This window comes from Hyaena hyaena, unplaced genomic scaffold (assembly GCF_003009895.1).
Source record: "Hyaena hyaena isolate Hyena2069 unplaced genomic scaffold, ASM300989v1 scaffold_100, whole genome shotgun sequence".
Taxonomy (NCBI): domain Eukaryota; kingdom Metazoa; phylum Chordata; class Mammalia; order Carnivora; family Hyaenidae; genus Hyaena; species Hyaena hyaena.
The window spans coordinates 2,636,778-2,662,345 of NW_024080732.1; the positions used below are offsets into that span (position 1 = coordinate 2,636,778).

Consider the following 25,568-nt stretch of genomic DNA (forward strand, 5'->3'; position numbering starts at 1 on the left):
GCAGCATAATACAATTAAACTTACTTGATACAGAAGAAAACGAAACAAAAGCAAAATAGAAACTTGTAGCAGAGCTACAGAATTGAATTACCAAATTAGTAGTATACTTTTTTTTAAAATCCTATTATGACATGTTGGAGGTAGAATTATCATGTGGGAGGGTATGCCTGCTGTGTTTTTAATATCCCAAGATTTATAAGGCCAGATTTTACCAATGGATCATGAGAGCCCTTAGTTTCTCTGAAAGCATGTTTTCTGCAAAGCTTCCAGACTCTACATGATTGAAAATAAACATTTTAGGGGGAGCCTGGGTGGCTTAGTCGGTTGAGCGTCCGACTTTCACTTAGGTCATGATCTCGCGGTTCGTGGGTTCGAGCCCCGCGTCGGGCTCTGTGCTGACTGCCAGCTCAGAGCCTGGAGCCTGTTTCAGTCTGTGACTCCCTCTCTCTGACCCTCCCCTGCTCATGCTGTCTTTCTCTCTCTCTCCTAGAAATAAATTTAAAAAAATAAATAAATAAAATAAACGTTTTAGGATTATTTTGCCTAATTCTTCAACCTGTAGGTCAGAGTATATGCTGTGGTTTGCTTTCCTAGTGACTACTTGAGATATAACTGGCCTTGTCAGTACCTCTCCCTTAGAACTGAGTTTAGGTTAGGTCTTGGCTCGAGCGTTGAGGAAGGTTCCATTCCTCCATCTGTCAGGGAAGGCCTACTTACTCAAAGCAAAGACTTGGTCACTCTTGTGCTGAATTCTGGACAGCAGATTATATGGTTTCTAGATTACTAAAGAAGGAATCTCTTCATCTTAACTTTGCCCCTTTGCTCTCATTGTTACCAGCAAAGTTGGGAGCTGATTATCAATGTAGTGGGGGAAAATGCCATAATTTTAACAATAAAGCACAGAATACATCAGGAATCCTAATCTATTTTGCATGCTCACTCATGATGTGCTCAACAAGAATTCTACTTCCATCTAGTTTTCTCTAAGATCAGTGGGGGTGCCTGGCTGGCTCAGAGAATGGCTTGTAGACTCTTGATAGAGCATATGACTCTCGATCTTGTGGTTGTGAGTTCAAGGCCCATATTGAGTATAGGGATGATTTAAAAATAAAATCTTAAAAAAAAAAATCAGAGTTAGCAAAGTATGACCCGTAGGAAAAATTCTGCTGATAGGCTGTTTTGTTAAGTAAAGTTTTATGGAACACAGCTATACCCATTTCTTTGCATCTTCACACTAAAATGATAGTGTTGAATAGTTGTAACAGGGACCTCATGGCCTATAAAGCCTAAAATATTTCCTATCTGGTTTTTCACATAAATTTGCAGGACTTTTCTTTTCCAGACCCTCTGCCCTTAGTCCATGAAACCTTTGCTCTCTCACGCACACATAGTAGAATAAGATTGAGGATGATTCCTTTTACTTAACATTTGAATTGGGAACATGTTGAACACATATATGAGTTCAGTTTTTCAGAAATAATTCATCAAAGAATTTCTCTCTAAAAGGCACTTAATGTATCTTTAAAAGAAAACAAATGGAGAAAACAGATCTTTCTTTTGTATTATAAGAAGTATATTTGAAAATGTTAGTACAGTCACTTTGGAGAATAGTCTTAAATTTGTCTGCGAATATGAACCTCTAGTCATTGGTTTTTCATCTTTTTGCTTAATATTTCCTCTCACTATGGATGGTGCCTTAATTGGCCAAACTTGAAGATTTGGGCTGGCCTGGTACTTTAAGATTTCAAATAGAATTCTTTCTTTCTGTGGATTTTCCATTCCACATGTTAAATTTTAACTTTGATTAAAGATGCCTCTTGATTTTAAGGTTAATGATCTTGAGGTTCATATTCACTGAACATTTCAGATTTGATTGAAAATATTGCATTGATTTCAAGAGACAATTTTTGTGACTCTCTGTGCATGAAGCTTTTCACACTTCTATGGTCTATTCATTTAATCGGAAGGAATTCAGAATATAAAAAGTTACTGTGAAATTACTGCCTTGTCATGTAACTGACCAGCATTTGTTCCAGAGCAAGCCTACCTTTTTCCAAAGTTATGAATTGATTTGGGAAGAAAATAGAACCATGGAAATGTATGAGTTTCTTTGTGATACATATGAATAGTTGAGATACACTGTCAGTGATTATGATTAGCTTTGTTCACTGGACAGTATTTGAATAATAGTATTTCAAAATAATTGATACAATTTGGTATAATAAAAAGGAAAAATCCAAGTATTATGTGAAGGAGGATTTCTTGATGACAGAGACTTCATTTTACTTTTACTGCATGATAAAAATGGTATAAAAACTCAGTGAGTGTTTAAATGTATATGATAATAAGGCACAAAATGGTCTGATGAGACCCTTTGCTTTTCCTTTTAAGCTTTACGTAGGATTTACCAGTGAGTCAGAGGAGGACAATAAATAGCAGTTATTAATAACCTCAACTAATCAAATATTCAGTAAGTTGTTGGATATCTTTGACTAATAGAAAGCCGTGTATCTTGATTATTTTCTTGCATTAGTTAGACAAATTGAGGCACCAGGTATTGGGTGATTGATTGTACTAATGGTTCCTTACTATGCAGGACCCTAAATATATGAATTGTTTTTGTTGGTTTGAATTTACATATCCATTTTTCCCCTAATTGCTATTTTCCTAATTTTTATTTCAAAATTTGTATGAGTCATAATAGTATCTTTACACTAACATAGAAAATGTTGTGGTCACTGTGAAAGTATACAAAAAGCAATGCTAAATAAGCAAGTAAATAAGTCTGAATTTAGAATGAAGTATGATTTTATAAACCAAAATAATGCCAGACACTTTACCATTGTTTTTATATACTATAAAACATGACAATTATTAATTAAATGATTAAAGTTTTATTTATACCTTATAGAAATTCATGGTGTTCTAAAGAAATTTTTGACTTAATGATCATTAAACATATTTGCTCATGAATCTTTTCAAAAGAATTTTGAAAAAATACCCTTCTTCCATTTTAAAGTTGCCCTCTAATTTTTTTTATTACATGTTTAAGTAGCTAAAACTTATAAAAAGAATTTTTGATGTGGTTATTAACTATTAACTATTGAAAGAATAAAATATTCTTTCATTAGAGTCTAAAGGTCATATTGAGGGGAAAGTACTTACAAATGACAGTAAGGACTTCTGAAAATCTGTTCCTCCAAAAAAACAAAGAGAATACTTGCAAAAAATGGTCAAAATCACTGTTTTCAGAACTCTGGAGATTAACAAAAGGCTTGCAACAATCTGAAGAGTATTTATTGAAGAAAACAAAAAATAGCTGAATATCCATGAGAACAGTGAAATTTGTGGTGTTTAACTTGCTTTATTACAGTCTCCTTTCCCCAGCTTCACAGTAATCTTGAAAACCTATAGTCTGACAGAGTAGCTGTGAAAACCAGAAGCCTAGCATTCATTAGAATGGGCATTGAAGAGCTCCCTCAAAAGCCCCATTCCCAGGAAATTGTCTTACTTGATTTGTCTGGCAGCTCACTGGAAAATCCTCTCTTGCAGGGCCTCTTTCTTTGATCTGAACCACTCATTCAGTTTAAAAAAAAATTCCCCAGGACATTTGACAGTTGTTAAACAAAACTGCTGCATCAGGTACTAGTAATAAGGCAAACAAGAGGCTGACCAAAAAACTTAAAAGGAAAAGCTGGGATATAAGGTATACTAGTAAACTGTGATGTATTCTTGGGAATCTATGTCCACCTGCCCAGAAAAAAACGTGAAAGGACCCTAAGCTCTTACCTCTGACAGTACTTGAGATTCTGCATAAACAGAAAGTGAAGACTCCAACAGACTTATAAACTGTCTTCTAGAGCTTTGAAGGTATTCCTTAACATGCACACACAACCTCATGGCAAAGACTGGGATACTTATTTGTTCAAGGAATTTAAGGAAATCTCTGTCCAGTAATAAGCTGGTTACTAAGTTTACTGAGTAGAGACCTTCATGGCTCACATATAACAAAAAATTAGTTCATGAGAAGCCACTAAACAAAACAATACAGTAACCACAAACAAGTGGGGAGGATGATGAATCTGATTTACAGAGTTACCACGTTATTTAAAATCTCTGGTTTTCAACAAATAATTATAAGACTTGCAAAGAAATAGAAAAGTATAGCCTCTATACAGTCAAAGATAGCAATCAGTAGAAACTCTCCCCAAGGAAAGCCAGACACTATATTTAAAATATTAGAAAAATAGATTAAAAACATTCAACTGTGTGCAGTATAAAAGAATCACATTTTAGATTCGGAGACAGTAGGTTGAAAGTTAAACAATGAGAAAAGAAGTACCATGTAAACAGTAATTGGAAGAGAATTGGAGTTTCTTTGTTAATATCAACCAAATATACTTTAAGACCAGAAGTACTAGAGATAAAGACATTTTATAATGATGAAAAGGTCAGTCTGCCAAAAGGATATGACAGTTCTAAGTGTAGACACCTAAAATATTGTCCCAAAATAACTGGATGAACAACTGACAAGTGGAAAGGAGATAATATGCTCAAAATCAGAGCACCAAAATATATAAAGCAAATACAGAACTAAAAGGAGCAATAAACAGCAGTACAGTAATAGTTGGGGGCCTTTAATACTCCACTCTCACCAATAGATAGAGAATCAATAATCAACATATACATTGGTGATTTGAGCAGTACTGTCAACCAAATGGTCCTATGAGACATATACAGAATATTCCATTGAACAGCAGTAGAATACATATTATTTTAGAGCACATGTGAGTCATTTTCTAGGGTAGATCACATACTAGGCTGCAAAACAAGTCTCAAGAAATAGGAGATGATAAAATATTATATCAAGTGTCTTTTCTGGCCACAAATTTCAGAAATAAAAATAAAATCAATAACAGGAGGAAAGCTAGAAAATGTATAAAGATGGAAGTTAAAAACCAGTGTATCAAAGAAGAAATCAAAAAGGAAGTAAAAAAGTATCTTGAGACAATAAAAAAAAATGGAAACACAACATACTAAAATTTATGGGACGCAGCATAAACAGTTCTAAGAGGAAACTACAGCTATAAGCACATATGTCAAAAAGATCTCAAACAACCTAATCTTATACCTCAAGGAACTAAAAGAAGAACAATCTAAACCCAAGGCTAGCAAAAAGAAAGGTAATAATAAAGGCAAGAGTAAAATAAATGGGATAGAAAATAAGAAAATAGAAAAGATAAACAAAACCAAGAGTTGGTTTCTATGAAATGATAGACAAAATTGGGGAAACTTGGGGCGCCTGGGTGGCTTAGTCGGTTAAGCGTCCGACTTTCGCTTAGGTCATGATCTAGTGGTTCGTGGGTTCGAGCCCCGCGTCGGGCTCTGTGCTGACTGCCGGCTCAGAGCCTGGAGCCTGTTTCAGTCTGTGACTCCCTCTCCTCTGACCCTCCCCTGCTCACGCTGTCTCTCTCTCTCTCTCCTAGAAATAAATAAAACATTTAAAAAAAAAATTGGGGAAACTTTAGGTAAACTAGTGAAAAAAAAAGTCTCAAATAAATAAAATTATAAATGAAAGAGGAGACATTACAACAGATAACACAGAAATACAAAGAATTAGAAGAAACTACTATTAACCATTATACTCCACATATTGGACAACCTAAAATTATATTTCTAGAAACATACAGCCCACCAAGACTGAACCATGAAACAGAAAACCTGAACAGACCAATAATGAGTAAGGATATTAATTCAGTATCAAAAACCTCCTAAAAAAGATAAGCCCGGCACCAAATGGTTTCACTGGTGAATTCAAGCATTTAAGAAAGGATTAATGGCAGTCCTTGTCAAACTCTTCCAAAATATTTAAGAGTAGGAGGAAGCACTTCCAAATTCATTTACAAGAACAGCATTACCCTGATAGAAAAGCCAAATAGGGACACTGTAAGAAAAGAAATTTATAGGCTACTGATGAGTATAGATGCAAAAATTCCCAAAATACTAGTAAAGCAGATTTAAGAGCACCTTAAAGACTTCACACTGTGATCAATAGGCATTCATCTCTAGGAGGGAGGCAAAGATGTTTCAGCATCTACAAATCAATAAATATGATACATCACATTAATAGAATGAAAGATAAAAATTACATAATCATCTTAACAGATGCAGAAAAAGTATTTAACAAAACTTAATGTCCTTTCCTGATAAAAACCCTCAATATGTTGAGTATGGAAGTATGCCTACACAAAGGCTTTATCACACTAACATCATACTCCATGGTGAAATGTTGGAAGTTTTCCCTTTAAGATCAAGACAAGGGTTTTCATTCTCACTACTCCTAATCAACTTAGTAATGCAAATCCTAGCCAAAGCAATCAGTCCATCAAGGAAAATAAAAGAATCCCGATTGAAAAGAAAGACAAAATCATTTGTTTGGAAATGACATGATCTTAAGTATGGAAAACCCTAAAGACTACACACACACACACACACACACACGTTAAAACTAATAAAGGAATTCAGTAGAAATTCAAAATAAAAAGTCATTATACAAAAACCAGTTGTGTTTCTCTATGGTAATGAGAGAATGTCTGAAAGAGGAAAAAAAAATAATCCCAGTCATGATAGCACCAAAAACAATGAAATACTAAGGAATAAATTTAACCAAGGAAGTGAAAGATCTGTACATTGAAATCTAGAGGACATTGTTGAAAGAAATTAAAGACACAAATGGAAAGATGTCCCATGTTCACGATTGGAATAATTAATATTGTTTAAATTTCCATACTACCCAAGGCCATATATAGATTCAGTGCAATTCCTTATCAAAATTTAAATGGCAATTTTTACAGAAAAGGAAAAACAACCCTAAGATTTCTGTTGGTAACCACAAAAAAACCCCACATAACCAAAACAATCTCAAGAAAGAGGAACACAGCCAGATGTAATCACAATTCTGGAATTTCAGTTGTACTGCAAAGTTATAGTAACTCAAACAGTATTTTTTAGCATTAAAATAAACACACATACCAATGGAACAGAATTGAGAGCTCAGAAATGAACTCACAAATCTACAGTCAACTAATATGTGACAAAGGAGCCAAGAATACTCTATTGGGAAGTGATAGTCTCTGCAATAAATGGTGTTGGGAAAACTGGTTATCCACATGCCAAAGAATGAAACTGGACCTCTACCTTAAATAACTTACAAAACTGACGTGGAATGGATTAAAGACTTATATGTAAGGCCTGAAACCATAAAATCCTGGAAGAAAACAGTGGGGAAAAGCTCTTTGACATTGGTTTTGGATATAATTGTTTTAATCTGACACCAAAGCAAAAGCAATAAAAGCAAAAATAAATAAGACTATATTGAACTAAAAAGTTTGCACAGCAGAGGAAACCATCAACAAAATGAAAAGACACCCTATAAAATGAGAGAAAGTATTTGTAAATCATATATCTGATAAAGTATTAATAATCCAAAATATATATGAAACTCCTACAACTCAATAGCAAGAAAAAAATTGAAATTGAGAAAGGAACTAAAGTTTTCAAGGAAGATCTCTACAAATGGTCAATAGGAACATGAAAAGATGCTTTCCATCACTAATCATAAGGGAAGTGCAAATCAAAACTACTATCAGATATTACCTCACACCTATTAAAATGGCTGTTATCAAAAAGATAAGAGTTAACAAGTGCTGGTAAGGATTTGGAGAAAACGGAATCCTTGTAGGAATATAAATTTGTGCGTCTTATTTTCCATGTACTGTTTTGAAGATTCTAATCAGAGTAATAAGGCAAGAAAACAAGTTTCAAGATTAGAAGGGAATAAGTAAAATTATCTGTTTGCTGAAGACCTGATCTTGTATATAGAAAACCATATATCTACAAAAAAAATAAACAAGCAAACACTATTAGAATCTCAAAAACAAGTTCAGTAAGGCTGCAGAATAAAAGTTGAATATACAGAGATCAATTATATATATATGATAGATCAGTAATGAACAATATGAAAATGAAATTCATTTTATTTACAGTAGCATCAGAAATACTAAGAAACTTAATAAAACTTAACAAAATAAGGTAATACATTGATGGTGAAAACTACAAAACATTCTTCAAAGAAATCAAGTGGAAAGTTATCCCATGGTAATGGCTTAGAACACTTAATGTTAAAGTGGCATACTCTCCAAAATGATTTTAGGAGTCAGTACAATGTCAAAATCCCAGTTGGCCTTTTGGGAGGGGGCAGAAATTGATAAATAAATCCTGAGATTCATGTAGAAATACAAAAATAAATAAAGAGAAATAACTTGGAAGATTTATACTTCTTTATTGCAAAACTTACTACAGAGCAAAACAAAGAAGACACAAGTAAATAGAAAGCCTTCCCATGTTCATGGATTGGAAAACAATATTGTTAAGATTACCCAAGGTGATCTGTAGATTCAATACAGTTTGTATCAATATCCCAGTAACATATTTTGCAGAAATAAAAAAAATAAGCCTAATATTCATACGGATTCTCAAGATCAGAGAGGAAATAAACGAAATAGAGACTAAAAGGACAGTAGAAAAAATCAGTGAAAATGAGAGCTGGTTATTTCAAACTATAAATAAAATCAGTAAGCTCTTAAGCTAGATTAACCAAGAAAAAAAGATAGAGAACTCAAATAAAATTAAAAATGAAAGAGAAGTTACAAGTGATACCACAGAAATACAAAGGATGGCAAGAGACTACTGGGAACAATTATATGCCAACAAGGTGGACAACCTAGAAGAAATGAACAAATTCCTCGAAACATACAGTCTTCCAACATTGAATATGAAAAAAATTTTGAATAGACTTTTACCAGTAAAGTAGATTAAAACAATAATCAGAAACCTCTCAACAAATGAAAGTTCAGGATCAGGTGGCTTCATTGGCAAATTCTATCAAATATTCAAATAAGATTTAATATTCTTCTCAAATTCTTTCAAAAAGTTGGAGAGAAAGGAGCCTTTTCCAACACATTCCACAAAGCTAGCATTATCCTGGTAACAAACCCAGACAGGACACCACAAAAAAAGGAAACTTAAAGACCACTACACTTGATGAACATAGAAGCAAAAATCCTCAACAAAATTCAGTAAATTGAATTCAATAATATGTTAAAAGAATCATACAGCATAATCAAGTGTCGTTTATTTTAGGAATTCAAGGATTGTTCAACATCTGCAACTCAGTGTGATATATCACAATAACAAAATGTAAGATAAAATTCATGATCATCTCAATACACACAGACAAGCATTTGATAAAAAATCAGTAGTCATTTATGACACAAACTCAACAAAAATGGTATAGAGGGAACATACCTAGACTTAATAAAGGCCATATATGACAATCCCAGAACTAGTATCTTACTCAACAGTGAAAAACTGAAAGCCTTTCCTCTAAGAACAGGAATAAGACAGGGTTGTCTACTCCTGCCACTTTTATTCAACATAGTATTGGAAGTCCTAGCTGTAGCAGTTAGACAAGAAAAAGAAGTAAAAGGCATTTAAATCAGAAAGACAGAAGTAGAACTGTGTTCACCGATGACATTCTACTACATATAGAAAACCCTGAAAACTCTACCAGAAAACTGATCAGTTAGAACTTATAAATGAACTCAATAAAGTTGAGGACACAATATCAATACACAGAAATCAATGGCATTTTTCTACACTAATAACAATACAGCGGAAAGATGAATTCAGAAAACGATCCAATTTACAATTGCATCACAAAGAATAATATACCTAGGAAAGAATTTAACCACAGAGATGAAAGATTACACCAAAAACTGCTAGAACTGATCCATGATTTCAGCAAAGTCGCAGGATATAAATAAGTGTACAGAAATCAGTTGCATTTCTATACACCATTAATGAAGCAACAGAAAGAGAAATCGAGGATTTGATCCCATTTACAATCGCACCAAACCCATAAAATACCTAGGAATAAATATAACCAAAGAGGTGAAAAATCTATACACTGAAAACTATAGAAAGCTTATGAAAGAAATTAAAAAAGACATAGAAAAATGGAAAAATGTTCCATGCTCCTCAATTGGAAGAACAGATATTGTTAAAATGTCAATACTACCCAAAGCAATCTACATATTCAATGCAATCCCTATCAAAATAACACCAGCGTTCTTCACAGAGCTAGAACAAACAATCCTAAAATTTGTATGGAACCAGAAAAGATCCCAGATAGCCAAAGCAGTCTTGAAAAAGAAAACCAAAGCTGGAGGCATCACAATCCCAGACTTCAAGCTGTATTACAAGACTGTAATCATCAAGACAGTATGGTACTGGCATAGAAACACACACTCAGATAAGTGGAACAGAATAGAGAACTCAGAAATGGACCCACAGATGTATGGCCAACTAATCTTTGACAAAGCAGGAAAGAATAAAATGGAATAAAGATGGTGATAGGACAACTGGACAGCGACATGCAGAAAAATGAAACTAGACCACTTTCTTACACCACACACAAAAATAAACTCAAAATGGATTAAAAACTTAAATATAAGACAGGAAGCCATCAAAATTCTGGAAGAGAATCTCTTTAACCTCAGCTGCAGCAACTTCTTAGTCAACACACTTCATAGAAAAGCAAAAATGAACTGTTGGGACTTCATCAAGATAAAAAGCTTCTGAATAGCGAAGGAAACAATTAGCAAAACTAAAAGGCAACGACAGAATAGGAGAATATATTTGCAAATGACATCAGTTAAGGGGTTAGTGTCCAAAGTCTATAAGAACTTATCAGACTCAACACCTTAAAAACAAATAATCCAGTGAAGAAATGCGCAAAAGATGTGAATAGGCATTTTTCCAAAGAAAAGACATCCAGATGTCTAACAGACTCATGAAAAAATGCTCAACATCACTCACCATCAGGGAAATACAATCAAAGCCACAATGAGATACCACCTCACCCTAGTTAGAATGGCTGAAATTAACAACTCGGGCATGTTGATGAGGATGTGGAGAAAGAGGATCTCTTTTGCACTGGTGGTGGGAAAGCAAGCTGGTGCAGCCACTCTTGTAAACAGTATGGCGGTACTTTGAAAAGTTAAAAATAGAACTACTCTATATTCGTCCTAGCAATTGGACTACTAGGTATATATCCAAGGGATACAGATGTGCTTTTTCGAAGGGGCACATACTCCCCAGTGTTTATAGCAGTGCTATCAACAATAGCCAAAGTATGGAAAGAACCGAAATGTCCATCAACAGATGAATGGATAAAGAATATATGTGTACACACACACACACACACACACACACACACACACACACACAAACACAATGGAGTATACTTTGTAATCAAAAAGAATGAAATCTTGCCATTTGCACCAACACTGATGGAACGTGAAGGTATTATGCCTAGTGAGATAAGTCAGTCAGAGTCAGACAAATATATGACTTCACTTATGTGGAATTTAAGATACAAAACAGTTGAACATTATAGAAGGGAAGCAAAAATAATATAAAAACAGAAAAGGGGGACAAAACATAAGACTCTTAAATGTAAAGAACAAATTGAGGGTTGCAGGAAGGGCTATGGGTAGGGGGGATGGGCTAAATGGTTAAGGGGCATTAAGGAAAACACGTGTTGGAATGAGCACTGGTGTTACACATAGGGGGATGGATCACTGGACTCTATTCCTGAAATCACTCTAGCTCTATATGTAACTAACTAGGAAGTAAATTAAAAATAAATAAGAATATGTAGTATATTCAATGGAACATTAACCATAAAAAAGAATAATATCTTGCCATTTGTGACATGGATAGACTTTAAGAGTATTATCCTAAGTGAAATAAGTCAGATGGAAAAAGACAAATACTGTGTGATTTCCCTCATAGGGAAAGTAAAAAAATAAATGAACAAAACAAACTCATGGATACAGAAAACAGAGTAATATTTACCAGAATTTAAGAGGGTTGAGTTGTGGGTGAAATGGGTAAAAGGGATCAACTGTATGGTGATAGATGGTAACTGGATCTTGTGATATGATCATGTGGGTAGCGTATGCAGGTGTCTAGTTATAAAGCTGTACACTTGAAACACATATATCTATGTATGTGTGTGTATGTATACATTTATGCATTTGGAATGTATATACATACATGCATACATATATACAAGAAAGTACTGTATGATTCCACTTAATGTGCGGTATCTAAAGCAGTCAAATTCATAGAAACAAAAAGAAAGTAGAATGATTGTTACCAGAGTCTCGGGGTGGGAAAGAGGGATTGTTTTTTAATTGGTATAGAGTTGGAGATTTGCAATATGCAAAAGTTATGGAAATCTGTTTTACAACCATGTGAATATACTTAACACTACTGAATTTTGGTTATAACTTAATATGGTTATAACTTAAATATGGTTAAGATGGTAATTTTTTTGCTATTTTTTTTAGCCACAGTAAAATGCAATGGCAAAAACAACTACAAAGCTATAAGAATGAAGAGAGTTATACTGGCATCCAGTCATACATCTGGATCAATACAATAGAATTGAGAATTCATAAGTAAACCCTTATTTTTATGGTCAGTTGATTTTCAACAAGGATGCCAAGATTATTCAGTAGGAGAAAGAATAGTCTTTCAACAAATGGTGGTGGGATAAGTGGAGAGCCACACTGAAAAGAATGAAGTTGGATTTGTATTTCCTACCCTGTACAAAAATTATTGCAAAATGGATCACATATCTGCATATAAGCTCTAACAGTATAAAATTTTTGGAAAACATAGAGTAAATCTTTCTCACCTTGGATTAGGAATAATTTGTTACATTTGACAATAAAAACACAAGCAGTAAACAAAAAACAAACCCTTATAAGTTGGGTTTCATATAGATCAAAACTTTTTGTGCTTCAGACAATATCATCAAGAAAACACAGCCCACAGAACAGGAGAAAATACTTGCCAAGTATATATCTGATAAGGAGTTTTATATCCAGAATATATAAATAACTCCTACAATTCAATAAAGACAAATGACTCCATAAGAAAAGGGCAAAGGATATGAGTAGACATTTCTTCAAAGAAAATATACAAATGGTCAATATGTGGATGAAAGATGCTGGACATCATCAGTCCATTAGGGAATTACAAATCAGAGCCACAAGATGGCAATTTATATCTTACTAGAAATAGCTAAAATAAAACAGACAGATAAATGTTGGTAAGGACATAGAGAAATTGAAACTCACTAGTGGGGATGTAAACTGATGTGGCCTGTTTGGGGAAAAAAAATGCTGACAGTTCTTCAAATGATTAAACATAGAGTTACCGTTCAACCTAGCAATCCCACTCCTGCATTAAATACATAGGAATGAAAACATACATCTACACAAAAGCTTTACACAAATATTTATAGTTACATTGTTCATAATAACCAAAACGTGGGAACAGTCCATGTAGCCATCAACTTCGGAATGGGCACACAAAATTTGGTGTATTCATATAATGGAATGTTATTTGCCAAAATAAATATTTATACATACTAAAATATGGACATGCCTTGAAAACAATATGGTAGATGAAAGAAGCCAGTCAAAAAGGACTGCTATGATCCCACTTATGTGAAGGGCTCTTGCATACACAAATCCATACAAATAAAAAGATTATTAGTGGTTCCAGGAGATGACTCTTGGTGATGGGAGGAGAGAGATGGGAACTGACTGCTAATGGTTAGTTATGGGTATCTTTTAGGGTGATAAAAATACTCTGAATTTAGATAATGGTGATAGCTGTACAACTCTGTAAGTGTATTATGAATCACTGAATTGTATAATTCAAAAGGATGAATGTTATGTGAATATCACTTCAGTAAAGCTAGTATTTTTTAAAAAGTTACAGTGAGCTAACACTCCTCCTTCATTAAAATATCAACTCTCTTTACTTTTTTCTCCTAGTACTCATAATTGTTTACTTTTCCATAGTTTTTTTTTTTTTGTATGTGTGTAAATGTAATATGTTTTTATACTTGGGAGACTTTTATTGATTACTATCTGATACTTTTTTGTAAAAAAAACTATAAACTGAAATGAAAGTTTCATATGTTTTGATGCCTTTCATGACTATAATACTATTAAGTGTTTAAATATAAATCATTCTTCATGAAATTTTTGTTTTTAACAATACAAAGTTGATTAAAAATAATAATGTTACAAGTATTTGAATTCACACCATATATCAAAGAACATTTTGGTTTTTAACTAATGATTAAATTATGCCCTCTTTTGATTTTGTTAAAAGTTAAGAATTAGAAACTGTCTGACTTGGAAAAGAATTTCTTATGTAGTCATTATTCATTCATTTTCTCAGATCTTCAGAACATAACCAAAAAGACCCTGTCAAGTCATATCAACATTACTGTTAAATATACTTATTACTTTTTACCTTGTTCTGATGTCCTTGGTAAGGATTGGGAAGGTTGAGTTATTGTGTTTTTCAATATAGTGTTGTGAAACTATTTATTATTAAGGTTTCTGTGCTTTAAATTCTCATCAAAACTTAGAGCTGCAGATTTACTTAAATTATGGAAATATTTACCAAATTCATGGGCAAAGCCATTTCTCATTGTTAAAACATTCATTCAGGCTTTTTTGTACATTCTGACTATGCCCTCTTTGCTAATGGAAGAGGCAAGTTTTTTTTTTTTTTTTTACTGTTTTATTTATTTCTAAGAGAGAGACAGCGTGAGCAGGGGAGGGTCAGAGAGAGAGGGAGTCACAGACTGAAACAGGCTCCAGGCTCTGAGCTGGCAGTCAGCACAGAGCCCGACATGGGGCTCGAACCCACGAACCACGAGATCATGACCTAAGCAAAAGTTGGACGCTTAACCGACTAAGCCACCCAGGTGCCCCTGGAAGAGGCAAGGTTTTTAACAAAAGTTATTTAGCACTTTCACTAGTTGGACGAGTTGTTTCATATCATAAAGTAGAAGAGCAGATGTGAGAGGGGAAGTGGAAAGTGGTTACTTTTAAGATATACAGATGTATATGTTCCAGGCAGATCTGTACTTTTGAAGTTAAAGTGTTATATACGTGTTCTCTTAAATATATCCATGGCTTTGGATCCCTTTTAAATTCTTTATCTCCTGGAATATTTTTGCTCAACTTGAAGACTAATATTCCACCCCACTCTTAGTCTTTCATGAAAAGTAGCCTTGCAGAGCATACATTTTATGTGTATGCATATTGTGTACAAGGATATTGATATGTTGGTACACTTCCTGTTCACTTGGACCACATTTTACCAAAGATCCCATACCTGTCCCTGTTGTGGACAGATATCTCTTGGTGTCCAGATTGAACCTTTGAATCCTTCACGACTGGCCTCTCTTACTAGTTGACTAGAGCTGGGACAGGAGACACTTTTCTGTCATACCACCTTTGTTAGTTTCCTCACTCTGACATATTTGTATCTTCTCTTTTTTTTGTAGTTTAGATTTCCTATTTACATTTTACTTTTTTCATTTTGTTTGTTAGTGTGATTTTTTTATTAAAATTATCCTTCAATCAGTTTGGAAATGTATTTGGAAATAATTTTCCATGAGTCTCTTGCATTTGTGTACATTTTGTGAACAAAAGCTTTGGTTTCCTTTGTTCTAGTCTACTTTTTCAAATTTTTTTCTATGGTGAGCAGCTTTGGAAAATATGGTGACTAGAACAGTGTATAAGTTTGTTTATAGCCTTGGATGATGAGAGTTGATTCCTTCCTTTAGAGCAAAAGTGATAGGCAGGCTTACGCCCATTATAGTTATTCAGATTCCCAAATCTCAGGGCGCCTTTCCTGTATCACAGCCCACCATGTGATGTGTGCATATCAGCTGGCCCTGCTCAGGTTCTCTGAGAATTGGGACTCCAGAAACTGGAGCAAGAAAATTCTGTCATTTTGACTACTCCTATTGTTGTAGGGATTCCTGTGCCTCTGACTCAGGAGTCTTACTACTTCATCTGGTAACATGTGAGATAGTGATAGACTAGTTTGTTAGCTTCTAAGTGGTAAAATCTAAGCTGCTTCACAGTTGTTGACAATATGTAGGAAATAACAAATAAGCAAATAGCTACCAGAGTTCAGCTCAGAAATGTCATTGTATCCATGTTTTTCATTAAAAACTTAAATATAAATGTCACATACATTTCTCAGATTTTTTTAGGTTAAAATAAAGGTTTGACATAATTCTGCTATTTATATTTAATGGCTGTTTTGAAAGCATAATAAGCCATCTGTTTCTCATATGCATTTAAGTTTGGATTATATGTATGTGTGGATGTATTCACATATATGGAATGTGTATATTCATGTTTTGAAAAACCAAATCAATCTTACTTTGCTTAATCATGTTTTTAAGAATTCCCCATATGTCATTATGATGTATTATTTGCCTCTATTCCAGAATATTGGAAAGAAGATGACCTGCCAAGAGTTCATTGCAAACCTCCAAGGAGTAAATGAAGGTGGTGATTTCTCCAAGGATCTACTGAAAGTAAGCACTGAATGATTGGTTTTTAAAATATGCTTATATTTATCTTTCTGCTTATTTTTAAAATAGGCTAAGGATCACTTAAGTATTTTGGTTTTTGCTTTTGGTTTTGTTGGTGATATTTCTGTCGGGCCTCATCCTTGATGTGTCAGACTGCAAGTACCCTTCAGTGAATTTATGCTAAAAGTTCACATTGTAATCAATAAGACTGAGATAATTAGATTTGGAATTATTGGAGATTCATAGTGGGCAGTTTTTTATTTATTTGTAAGCATACTGTCAGAACTTGAAAAGATCTCAAAGATATATTCACTATGGAAACAAAAAAAATTTACATGCTATAATGGAAGCAGTTGTGACTCTATCCAGTCCCTAGTTACAGAGCCACTGAAGTTGTCTCCGGAAATGTAAGTAATTGTAGAATATCTGAATTATTTGTACTCAGCTTTATTATTGGCATCATTCAGCATGCTTTTCCCTATCATATTTTCAAGGAGACAACAAAATCAGCTTTGGAATTCATAACATTCTATAGCCGTATAGATGAGATATGCATTTGATTAAATATAAAATAGTGATTGATAATAGATGTGAATAATTTAGAAGTTCAGGATAAGATGTGTGTGTTGACAGATTTCTATTTGATTCTAGCCTTCTTTTCTAAAACTTTGTACATGTGTAGACTTCCTTTGCAGTTCCTTTAAATTTGCTAAGGGAAACACATGTGAATCATGGTATGATCTTTTGTGCTCTCTGAAAAATAAATAAACATTAAAAAACAAGAAATGAAAATTGACAGCAGACATTTTCAGTGAAGCTTTTAGATTTTATTGATAGGCTGATGGTAACATACATGACTGTGGATGAATTATTGGGCAGATTTAGAGCGTGTTTGATGGAGCTGTCTGAATCCAAATGTAGTTAACATACAGTCCAGTGACTGCCGTTCACCTTGGGTAAACATATGTTCTTTGATTTACTCTGCCAAGAATTTGCTGGATGATTTGTTACAGTTGAGGCTATATTGAGATCCTGTTTATAAACCTCAGGGGGGGAAAAACATGTATTATACTCTTTTTTTATTTATTGTAGGAAGATGACAGTGAAATAACACTGAAAATGACGGTGGCATTTAGCATGGAAATTGTCAAGTAAAATACTGATTCCCTTTCATAGCAAACCTCAGCGTCTCACCCACTTAAGATGAGGATTTTCCATTTCAGAAAGAATCTGGATTTTACTGCAGATTTCAATCAAGAAAAGGTCTTCTTCAAACTATTTTTGCTTTATTTCTCTTTTTGGTGTGGCTCTCCTTTTTTCCTTCCCTGCCCTCCTTCTCCTCCCTCCTTTCCCTTCCTTATTTCCTCTGTTTCTATTTATTTATGTCTTTTCCTTTTGTTTTTCTTTTTGTCTCTTCTTTCTCGTCTCTTGTCTCTCTCTCTCTCTCTCAGACTGTCTCCCTCACTGTCTTTTTCAGGGGCTATCTCTTGATTGTCTTCAGAGATAAATTAGTAGGTGGAATTCAAATTAATATTGAACTTTTGTGGAAAATGATTATACACATGCCATACAGATAACATACTTACATACAGATAAACAGAAAGTATTTGGTATCATCTTACAGGGTTCTGAGTAACCTACTCCTTCCTGTCTTTTACCCTCTCTCCAACTTAAAAATTACAGGCATATACAACATTCAGTTTAATTTATGAGGTAACATGCTTAGAGTTAAATGGATTGAACTGAGGCTTTCATTGATACATAGTGATATTATTACTTTTAGATTCTTTGGGTCCAAAGTAGCATTTGTTATTTTGTTTGTTTGTTTATTAGAGAGAGGGAGAAAATGTGAGCATGGAATTGGACAGAGAGAGGGAGAGAGAGAAAATCCCAAGCAGGCTATATGCTGTCAGCACAGAGCCTGATGCAGGCCTCAGTTTCGTGAACCATGAGATCATGGCTTGAGCCAAAATCAAGAGTTGTAGGCTTTAACTGACTGAACCACCCAGGCACCCCAGGATCAAGAGTAACATTTGAATTTATGTCTCTTCAGATTTCTTTGTACCGTTGGTAACAGTTCAACTTATGTCTCTTGTTTACTATGGTTGGGTCGTAGACAATATTTATTGAAGGCCCACTGTGCGTTCAATGAGTATTGTGGATTTGGAGAACTTGCTAGAACTGAATGGACCACTTACCTCACAAACTACTGAGAAAGATGGATGGTTCTCTTTCCCTTAAAATGAATAGTTATTCCATATTAAAATTAAAATATAAAATGATTCTACTTGTTCTCAACAGAAAGTTATCAAGAAAGATAATCTGAAAACTTTAATTTTTTAACATATTTATATTTTTTTACTTTTTTAACGCTTATTCATTTTAGAGAGAGCACTAGCAGGGGTGGGGCGGAGAGAGAGGGAGACACAGAATCCGAAGTAGGTTCCAGGTTCTGAGCTAAAAGTCGAATGTTTAACCAATTGAGCCACCCAGGCACCCCAACCTTAATGTATGTAGTATGAAAAATGAGAAATTTATTTCAAGGCTTTAATTCAGAGACTTAAGTTAATATTTTGCTTTACTCTTGCCTTGGACTACATTTAAATGATACATTGAGCTCTTCTTTTTAGTTTACAATTCCACAGCAGTTTCCCTTTTCACTCAAATGACCTAAACAGATAAATGAATGCTCTGTGCAAATAAGAATGTTTCCCCTGCAAGTTGCTTTGAGTATAAATTCTAGATGCCTATAGTATAAAGTAGAATAATTTGGATACCAAATACAACCAGTGATAGAATATTATTTAATTTCTTTAAAGTTGAAGTCTGGCTGGGAGGATATGTTTGAGACAGGCCTTAGAAATATAGGTACAATTATACTAGTAGACTTATTTTGGTTTTTAGTTAGATTATTATTCTACTTCATCTTCCAACCCCTTTCTCACCCATAAACATTACTGTTCTCTGTCATAAGTACCTCTCCTTATTATTTCACCAAATCAAGACAGCACTTCATTTAACAAAATATGCCAAACCATCTGGCATGTTTCATGGCTCTGTAGGCACTACCCATCCCAACACGTGGATGTGGTTTGTGCTTAAGCATCCTTAGGACAGTGTGGAAAAGAAGGGAAAATGGAGACTCTGCTTTTAGTTCAGACAGAATAAGGCATTCCTAAGATTTTATAATAAGTAATAAAACCCTTAAGTACATGAATAGAGAGGGATGAGAATGTAAAATGTGGGTCAGCTCTGGATTAGAGGCTGAACTTTCTGAGAGACATTGTCAGGTAGTGATTATGATTATGGACTCAGGAGCTATACTGACTGAGTTCTAATCCCAGCTCCCACTGAGGGACTTTAAGTAAATTCACTGAAATTTAGTTCCTTGATTTCCTCTTCTGTGAAATTAGAGATTTTATTAGTACCCATCTCATCAGTTTTTTTAATAATTGAATGAGTTAATATATAAGGCCTTTAGAGTCCTAGCATGTAATAAATGCTGTATGTATTAGCTATTATATATTTTTATTTTAAATATTATTTTATTTTTTACCAGCTTGAAGTAGACTGGGAAGGGCCTCCATCCCTTCCTTCAGGATTTGGATCTAAGGTGTTTACAACTACTAGGACCAAGTAGTTTTTACAACTACTAGGTCTAATTAAGATTATCTTTAATGCACAAAACCTCTTTTGCCCATCCTTTTTTAGCCTAGGCATATACATTCTCTTGCTGTTTAAAGGGACCATCTGTAAACTTGACTTTGAGCATTTCCTCCTTTTGTGGTAAGATTTTTAACTGTCATCATTTATGGCTTCCTTTCTTTCCAAAGACTTGTTGGTTTTACTTCTTGTACTGTTGGTGGGAATGCAGACTGGTGTAGCCACTCTGGAGAACAGTATGGCAGTTACTCAAAAACTTAAAAACAGAACTATCCTACAATCCAGCAATTGTACTGCTAGGTGTTTACCCAAAAGTTACAGAAATATTGATTTGAAGGGGCACGTGCACTCCAATGTTTATAGCAGCATTATCAGTAATAAACTTTGGAGAGAGCCCAAATGTCCATTGCTTGATGAATGAGTAAAGAAGATTTGGTATATATATATACAACGGACTATTACTCAGCCATCAAAAACATGGAATCTTGCCATTTGCAATGACATGGATGGAGCTAGAGAGTATTATGCTAAGCAAAATAAGTCAGTCAGAAAAAGACAAATACCATTTGATTTCACTCATGAGGAATTTAAGAAACAAAACAGATGAACGTATGGGAAGGGGTAAAAAAGAAAAAAATGAGAGGGAAACAGACTTTTAGGGATAGAGAAAAAACTGAGGGTTGATAGAGGGTGTTGGATGGAGGGATGGGCTAAATGGGTGATGGGCTTTAAGGAGGACACTTAACGATGAGCACTAGAGTGATGAATCATGAGTTCTGCTCCTGAAACCAATGTTGCACTGTATGTTAACTAACTAGAATTTAAATAAATTTTTTTTTAAAAATACCTGTTCGTTCTGAAGAGTGGCCATCAAAATTTTCCACAAGGAACATTTGTTCCATAAAGTCTGTGTTAACATTATGGAGGCACTTGAAAATGAACACTGGTAAGCCCTATATTTTCCTTGCCTTTTTACCTTGTTAACAGTGGGTTGTTTCTCCTGGACCTTATGCCTCGTGTCCCACTCTTCTATTTGGTTTGGGTCTTTGAATCTGCAAGAGTGGTGGTCCTGCACCTTCTTACTTAGGACTGTTTGGAGAAAACGTAAGAGAGCAAGTGGGCATCTAGCAACTTTTCTTTTTTCTCCGAGTTTTAGACACTTCAAATAATTCACATCTACATTAATATCCCAGGATTATTTTGGGGTCTTTAAAGAGGACAAGAACTGATTTGCTTCCTCAAAGGTTCTTCCAGATTCCAGGACCAGTTTAAGTTTGGTCTTAAACTTTTCTGTAAGTTTTATTTCATCTGAGTTTCCTATGAATCTCTATTCTTGGCTATAACAGAAAAGCCACATTTCAATCTTCAATCTATTCTGCTTTCCATTTCTAACCTTGTGATAATCCCTAATTTCTGATTACAGATAGAGGGAAACACAGGAATTTTGGGTGATAGCCACAAGTTATTTAAATATTTAGAGGGGAAGTAGCCATTTCAAAATACATTTACATGAAAGTGGGGAAGAAGTAAAAAGAAGGGAACCAGTGAAAAGTGTCATAGACATGGAGGAGGGCACTTTGGGGATGAGCACTAAGTGTTATGTGGAAACTAATTTGACAATAAACTATTTGTAAAAAAAAAATAAAATAAAAAAAAAGAAAAGTGTCATAGAAACATACAGGGTGGAAAGTCAGTTATTGGCTCATGATTTCATTTTGGGTAGATCCAGACTGAAGATTTTTACAGTGAAACATGAAACCCTAGTTGTTTTCTGTCTCAGCTTTCTTATTGCCACCTACCATTCGATACTCAGATAAAGTTCTTTATATTTTTATCATGGTCATAGTTAGGTCTTTAATTTTCTTTTTTTCTTGAGCAGCAAACGAATTCAATAGGTGCCGATGGGAATTAGGAAAAAAAAATATCGAGGGCCCCCTGGGTGGCTCAGTTGGTGAAGCATCCAACTTTTGATTATGGTTCAGGTTACGATCTCAACAGTTTGTGAGAGTGAGTCCCACATCTGATAGTGCGGAGCCTGCTTGGGATTCTCTCTCTCTCCCTCTCTCTCTGCCACTCTCCTGCTCTCAGGCTCTCCCTCTCTCTCAAAACAAATACACATTTTTTTAAAAGAAAAAAATTAGCTAAAGAAATCTCTAAGAATTTTTCTATCATCTAAATGATGGAGAGGGTAGAATCAGCAAGACACTCAAGTCTCTCAAAGTGATTCTAACATAAGTAAAACACAAAACTGAGTACCATTTTCAGAGTGTTTTGAAACATACCTCCTTTGCCTCCTTTTAAATCTGCTTATGTATATTAAATTGCTTCGGCAAGTCAATAACATGCCATCCTTACAGGCTACTTACTGCTTGTGATTAGATGTTTGACTTTAGAATATTCTTCAGAAATTTAATTTTTGAGGTGGAAATTTTTGCACCTATCTCCTTTACTTGGGAATTTATTAACCTTGAAATTAATTTGCAGTCTCTTAAGGGAAGAGCAGAAGTTTTCATTCTCTCAGGTGTGTAGTTAAAACATGAAGCGTGTCTGTGTTTGTGTGTGTGTGTGTGTGTGTGTGTGTGTGAAGGTTGTGTGGGGGAAATGCCAGTTAAATTGACAGAACATAAATCAGTATACCTGGCTTAGTGGAAATCATACGCTTCATTTCATTAATGAAATGATAAATAACATAGTGAATTAAATTATTAAATATTGTATTGGTCAGAATCCCAATAAAAGTTGTTATTCAGATGTGTTTGTTTTCCCTTAGCTTTCAAGAAAAGACAGAATTTAGGTGAGATTCTTGTAAAAGAAATTTCTAAGGATATACAGGTTACCTGTTTCCAATCCTTAACATATGTAGTTGGCTCAAAGCATTATGTTTTGTTCTAAATGCCATTTTCTTATTTGGTATTCTTAGGGAAAAATAATTTGTGACAATGATGGTGAAACTAGCCAGGAGGGTAGTGTTTAAACAGAGGTTTAAAAGGTTAGCAAAGAAAAATACATTTTGTTTTATTTTTGAGTTTTATTTAAATTCCAGTTAATATACAGTATAACATTAGTTTCAGGTGTAGAGTCTAGTGATTCATCACTTACGTGCAATACCTAGTGCTCATCAAAAGTGCCCTCCTTAATACAAATCACCCATTTAACAAGTCCCCTGGCCCACCTCCCCTCCAATAATCCTCAGTTTGTTCTCTGTTATTATGGGTCTGTTTTCTAGTTTGCCTCTCTCTTTCATTCCTTCTCTCTCTCTCTCTTTCTCTTATTTTTACCCCCTATGTTCATCTGTTTTGTTTCCTAAATTCCAAATGAGTGAAATCATATATTTGTCTTTCTCTGATTTATTTTGCTTAGCATAATACTCTCTAGATCCATCCACATCATTGCAAATGACTAAATTTCATTTTTTATTATTGAGTAATTTTCCATTATATATATATACACACATATATATACACACATGTATACATATATATAGATATACACACACATACACATGCACACACACAAATACATATCACATTGTTATCTATCCATCAGTCAATGCACATTTGGGCTCTTTCCATAATGGGGCTATTGTTGATAATGCGTGTATGCATTTGAATGAGTGTTTTTATATTTTTTGGGTAAATACTCAGTAGCATGATTCCTGAATCATAAGGTGGTTCTAATTTTAACTTTTTGAGGAATCTCCATACTGTTTTCCATAGTAGCTGCACCAATTTGCGTTCCTACCAACAGTGTAAGTGAGTTCCCCTTTCCCTTCATCCTTGCAACATTTCTTGTTTCCTGTGTTGTTAATTTTAGCCATTCTGACAGGTGCGAGGTGGTATCTCATTGTGGTTTTGATTTGTATTTCCCTGATGATGAGTGATATTGGAGCGTCTTTTCATGTGTCTGTTAGCCATCTGGATGTCTTCTTTGGAAAAGTATCTATTCTTGTCTTCTGCCCATTTCTTCACTGGATTATTTGTTTTTAGGTGTTGAGTTTGAGCAATTTTTTGTAGCTTTCGGATACTAATCCTTTATCTGATATGTCATTGCAAATATCTTCTCCCCATTGTGTAGGTTGCCTTTAGTTTTGTTGATTATTTCCTTTGCTGTGCATAAGTTTTTCATCTTGATGAAGTCCCAGTAGTTCCTTTTTTCTTTTGTTTCCCTTGGCTAGGAAATATAAAATTAAACTGAAGTTCAAAACCATAAGGCTTTTCAATCAGTAACAGTTGTATTTAAGGTTAAACAAACAAAATCAATCAGCTATCACACATAGCAGTAAGTGGTATTTTTCTAATCTCAAACCCTAAAACATATCTGTTTCACACAGTGTGACATCAAGAGCTGTAAAGATTCTTCTTAAAAAGGGAGAGAGCAAAACCAGCCCACTTCACTTCCAGAATTCTGTTTATATATCTAATTTGACCCTTTCAGCTAGGGAGAAGATTGAGAATTTAATACTGAAGATTGCCCTACTTTTCTTTATCCCAAAAAGCTGATCTTATGCAACATCCTGCACCCTGACTACATAAACCATTCATGCTGTCTACTCTTTAATCTTTATTTCCAGTGTTATCACTGAGGACAGATAGAACTAGAGAAATCTGAACAAAGTCAGGTCTTATTAATGTTGGTACTCTGGTTGTGATATCATACTATAGTTTTACAGATGTTACCATTGGAGGAAACTAGGTAAAACATGTAAGATATCTATTATTTCTTACAACTACCTGCAGATCTGTAATTTTCTCAGTAAAACTTTAAATAAAGAAAAAGCCCACTTTAAAAAAATGAAAAGGCAAATGGGCGTGTTCTCTCCATTCAGAGATTTTGGCATCATATAAATTAGTTTAGTGAAATTTTACTACTCTTGTCTCTTTTAAAGTACCAAATATCATGATCAAACAGCTTAGGTGTAACAGCAAGCAGCATTAAAAACAATAGTATATTAAGAAAAAGGCAATGGGAATTATTTTCAAGTGTTGAAAGCTGGAAAGTCACATAAATCTATTTTTAAAAACATTATTATTACTCTTGATGCTGTAGAGAATTGTTGGAAAGATGTGATTGTAGAAATGGAGGTGGTGAAGAAATGATCTGTCCATGAGAGAAGGTGTAGTGACTTGAATGTGGGTAGTGACACTATTGAGAAAAACATACTCACTATCGAATTATTTTTAGTTTGTTATTAGAATTTCTATTGCTAAATTTCCCCTGAATTGTCCTTCTTTCCCATCCTATATCACCTGCATTCTAAACTGTGAAGAAGAGCAATAAAAAGTAGAAAAACCTTAATTGTTTCTTCTGGGTTATTGTTTGATCTGTTAGGCCAAATGTGATGGTAGATTTTGTG

The 25,568-nt window shown here is 34.3% G+C and overlaps 1 protein-coding gene across 3 annotated transcripts in view; it reads left to right on the plus strand.

Annotated features, from left to right (window-relative positions):
- The window catches only part of PSD3 (pleckstrin and Sec7 domain containing 3), a 380,191-nt gene that overhangs the window by 67,523 nt on the left and 287,100 nt on the right, over positions 1-25,568 (plus strand). For all 3 annotated transcript variants that reach the window (XM_039235608.1, XM_039235607.1, XM_039235606.1), the window contains exon 6: positions 16,466-16,555. In XM_039235608.1, the coding sequence (XP_039091539.1) occupies positions 16,466-16,555 (90 nt within the window). The remainder of the gene's footprint in view (positions 1-16,465; positions 16,556-25,568) is intronic.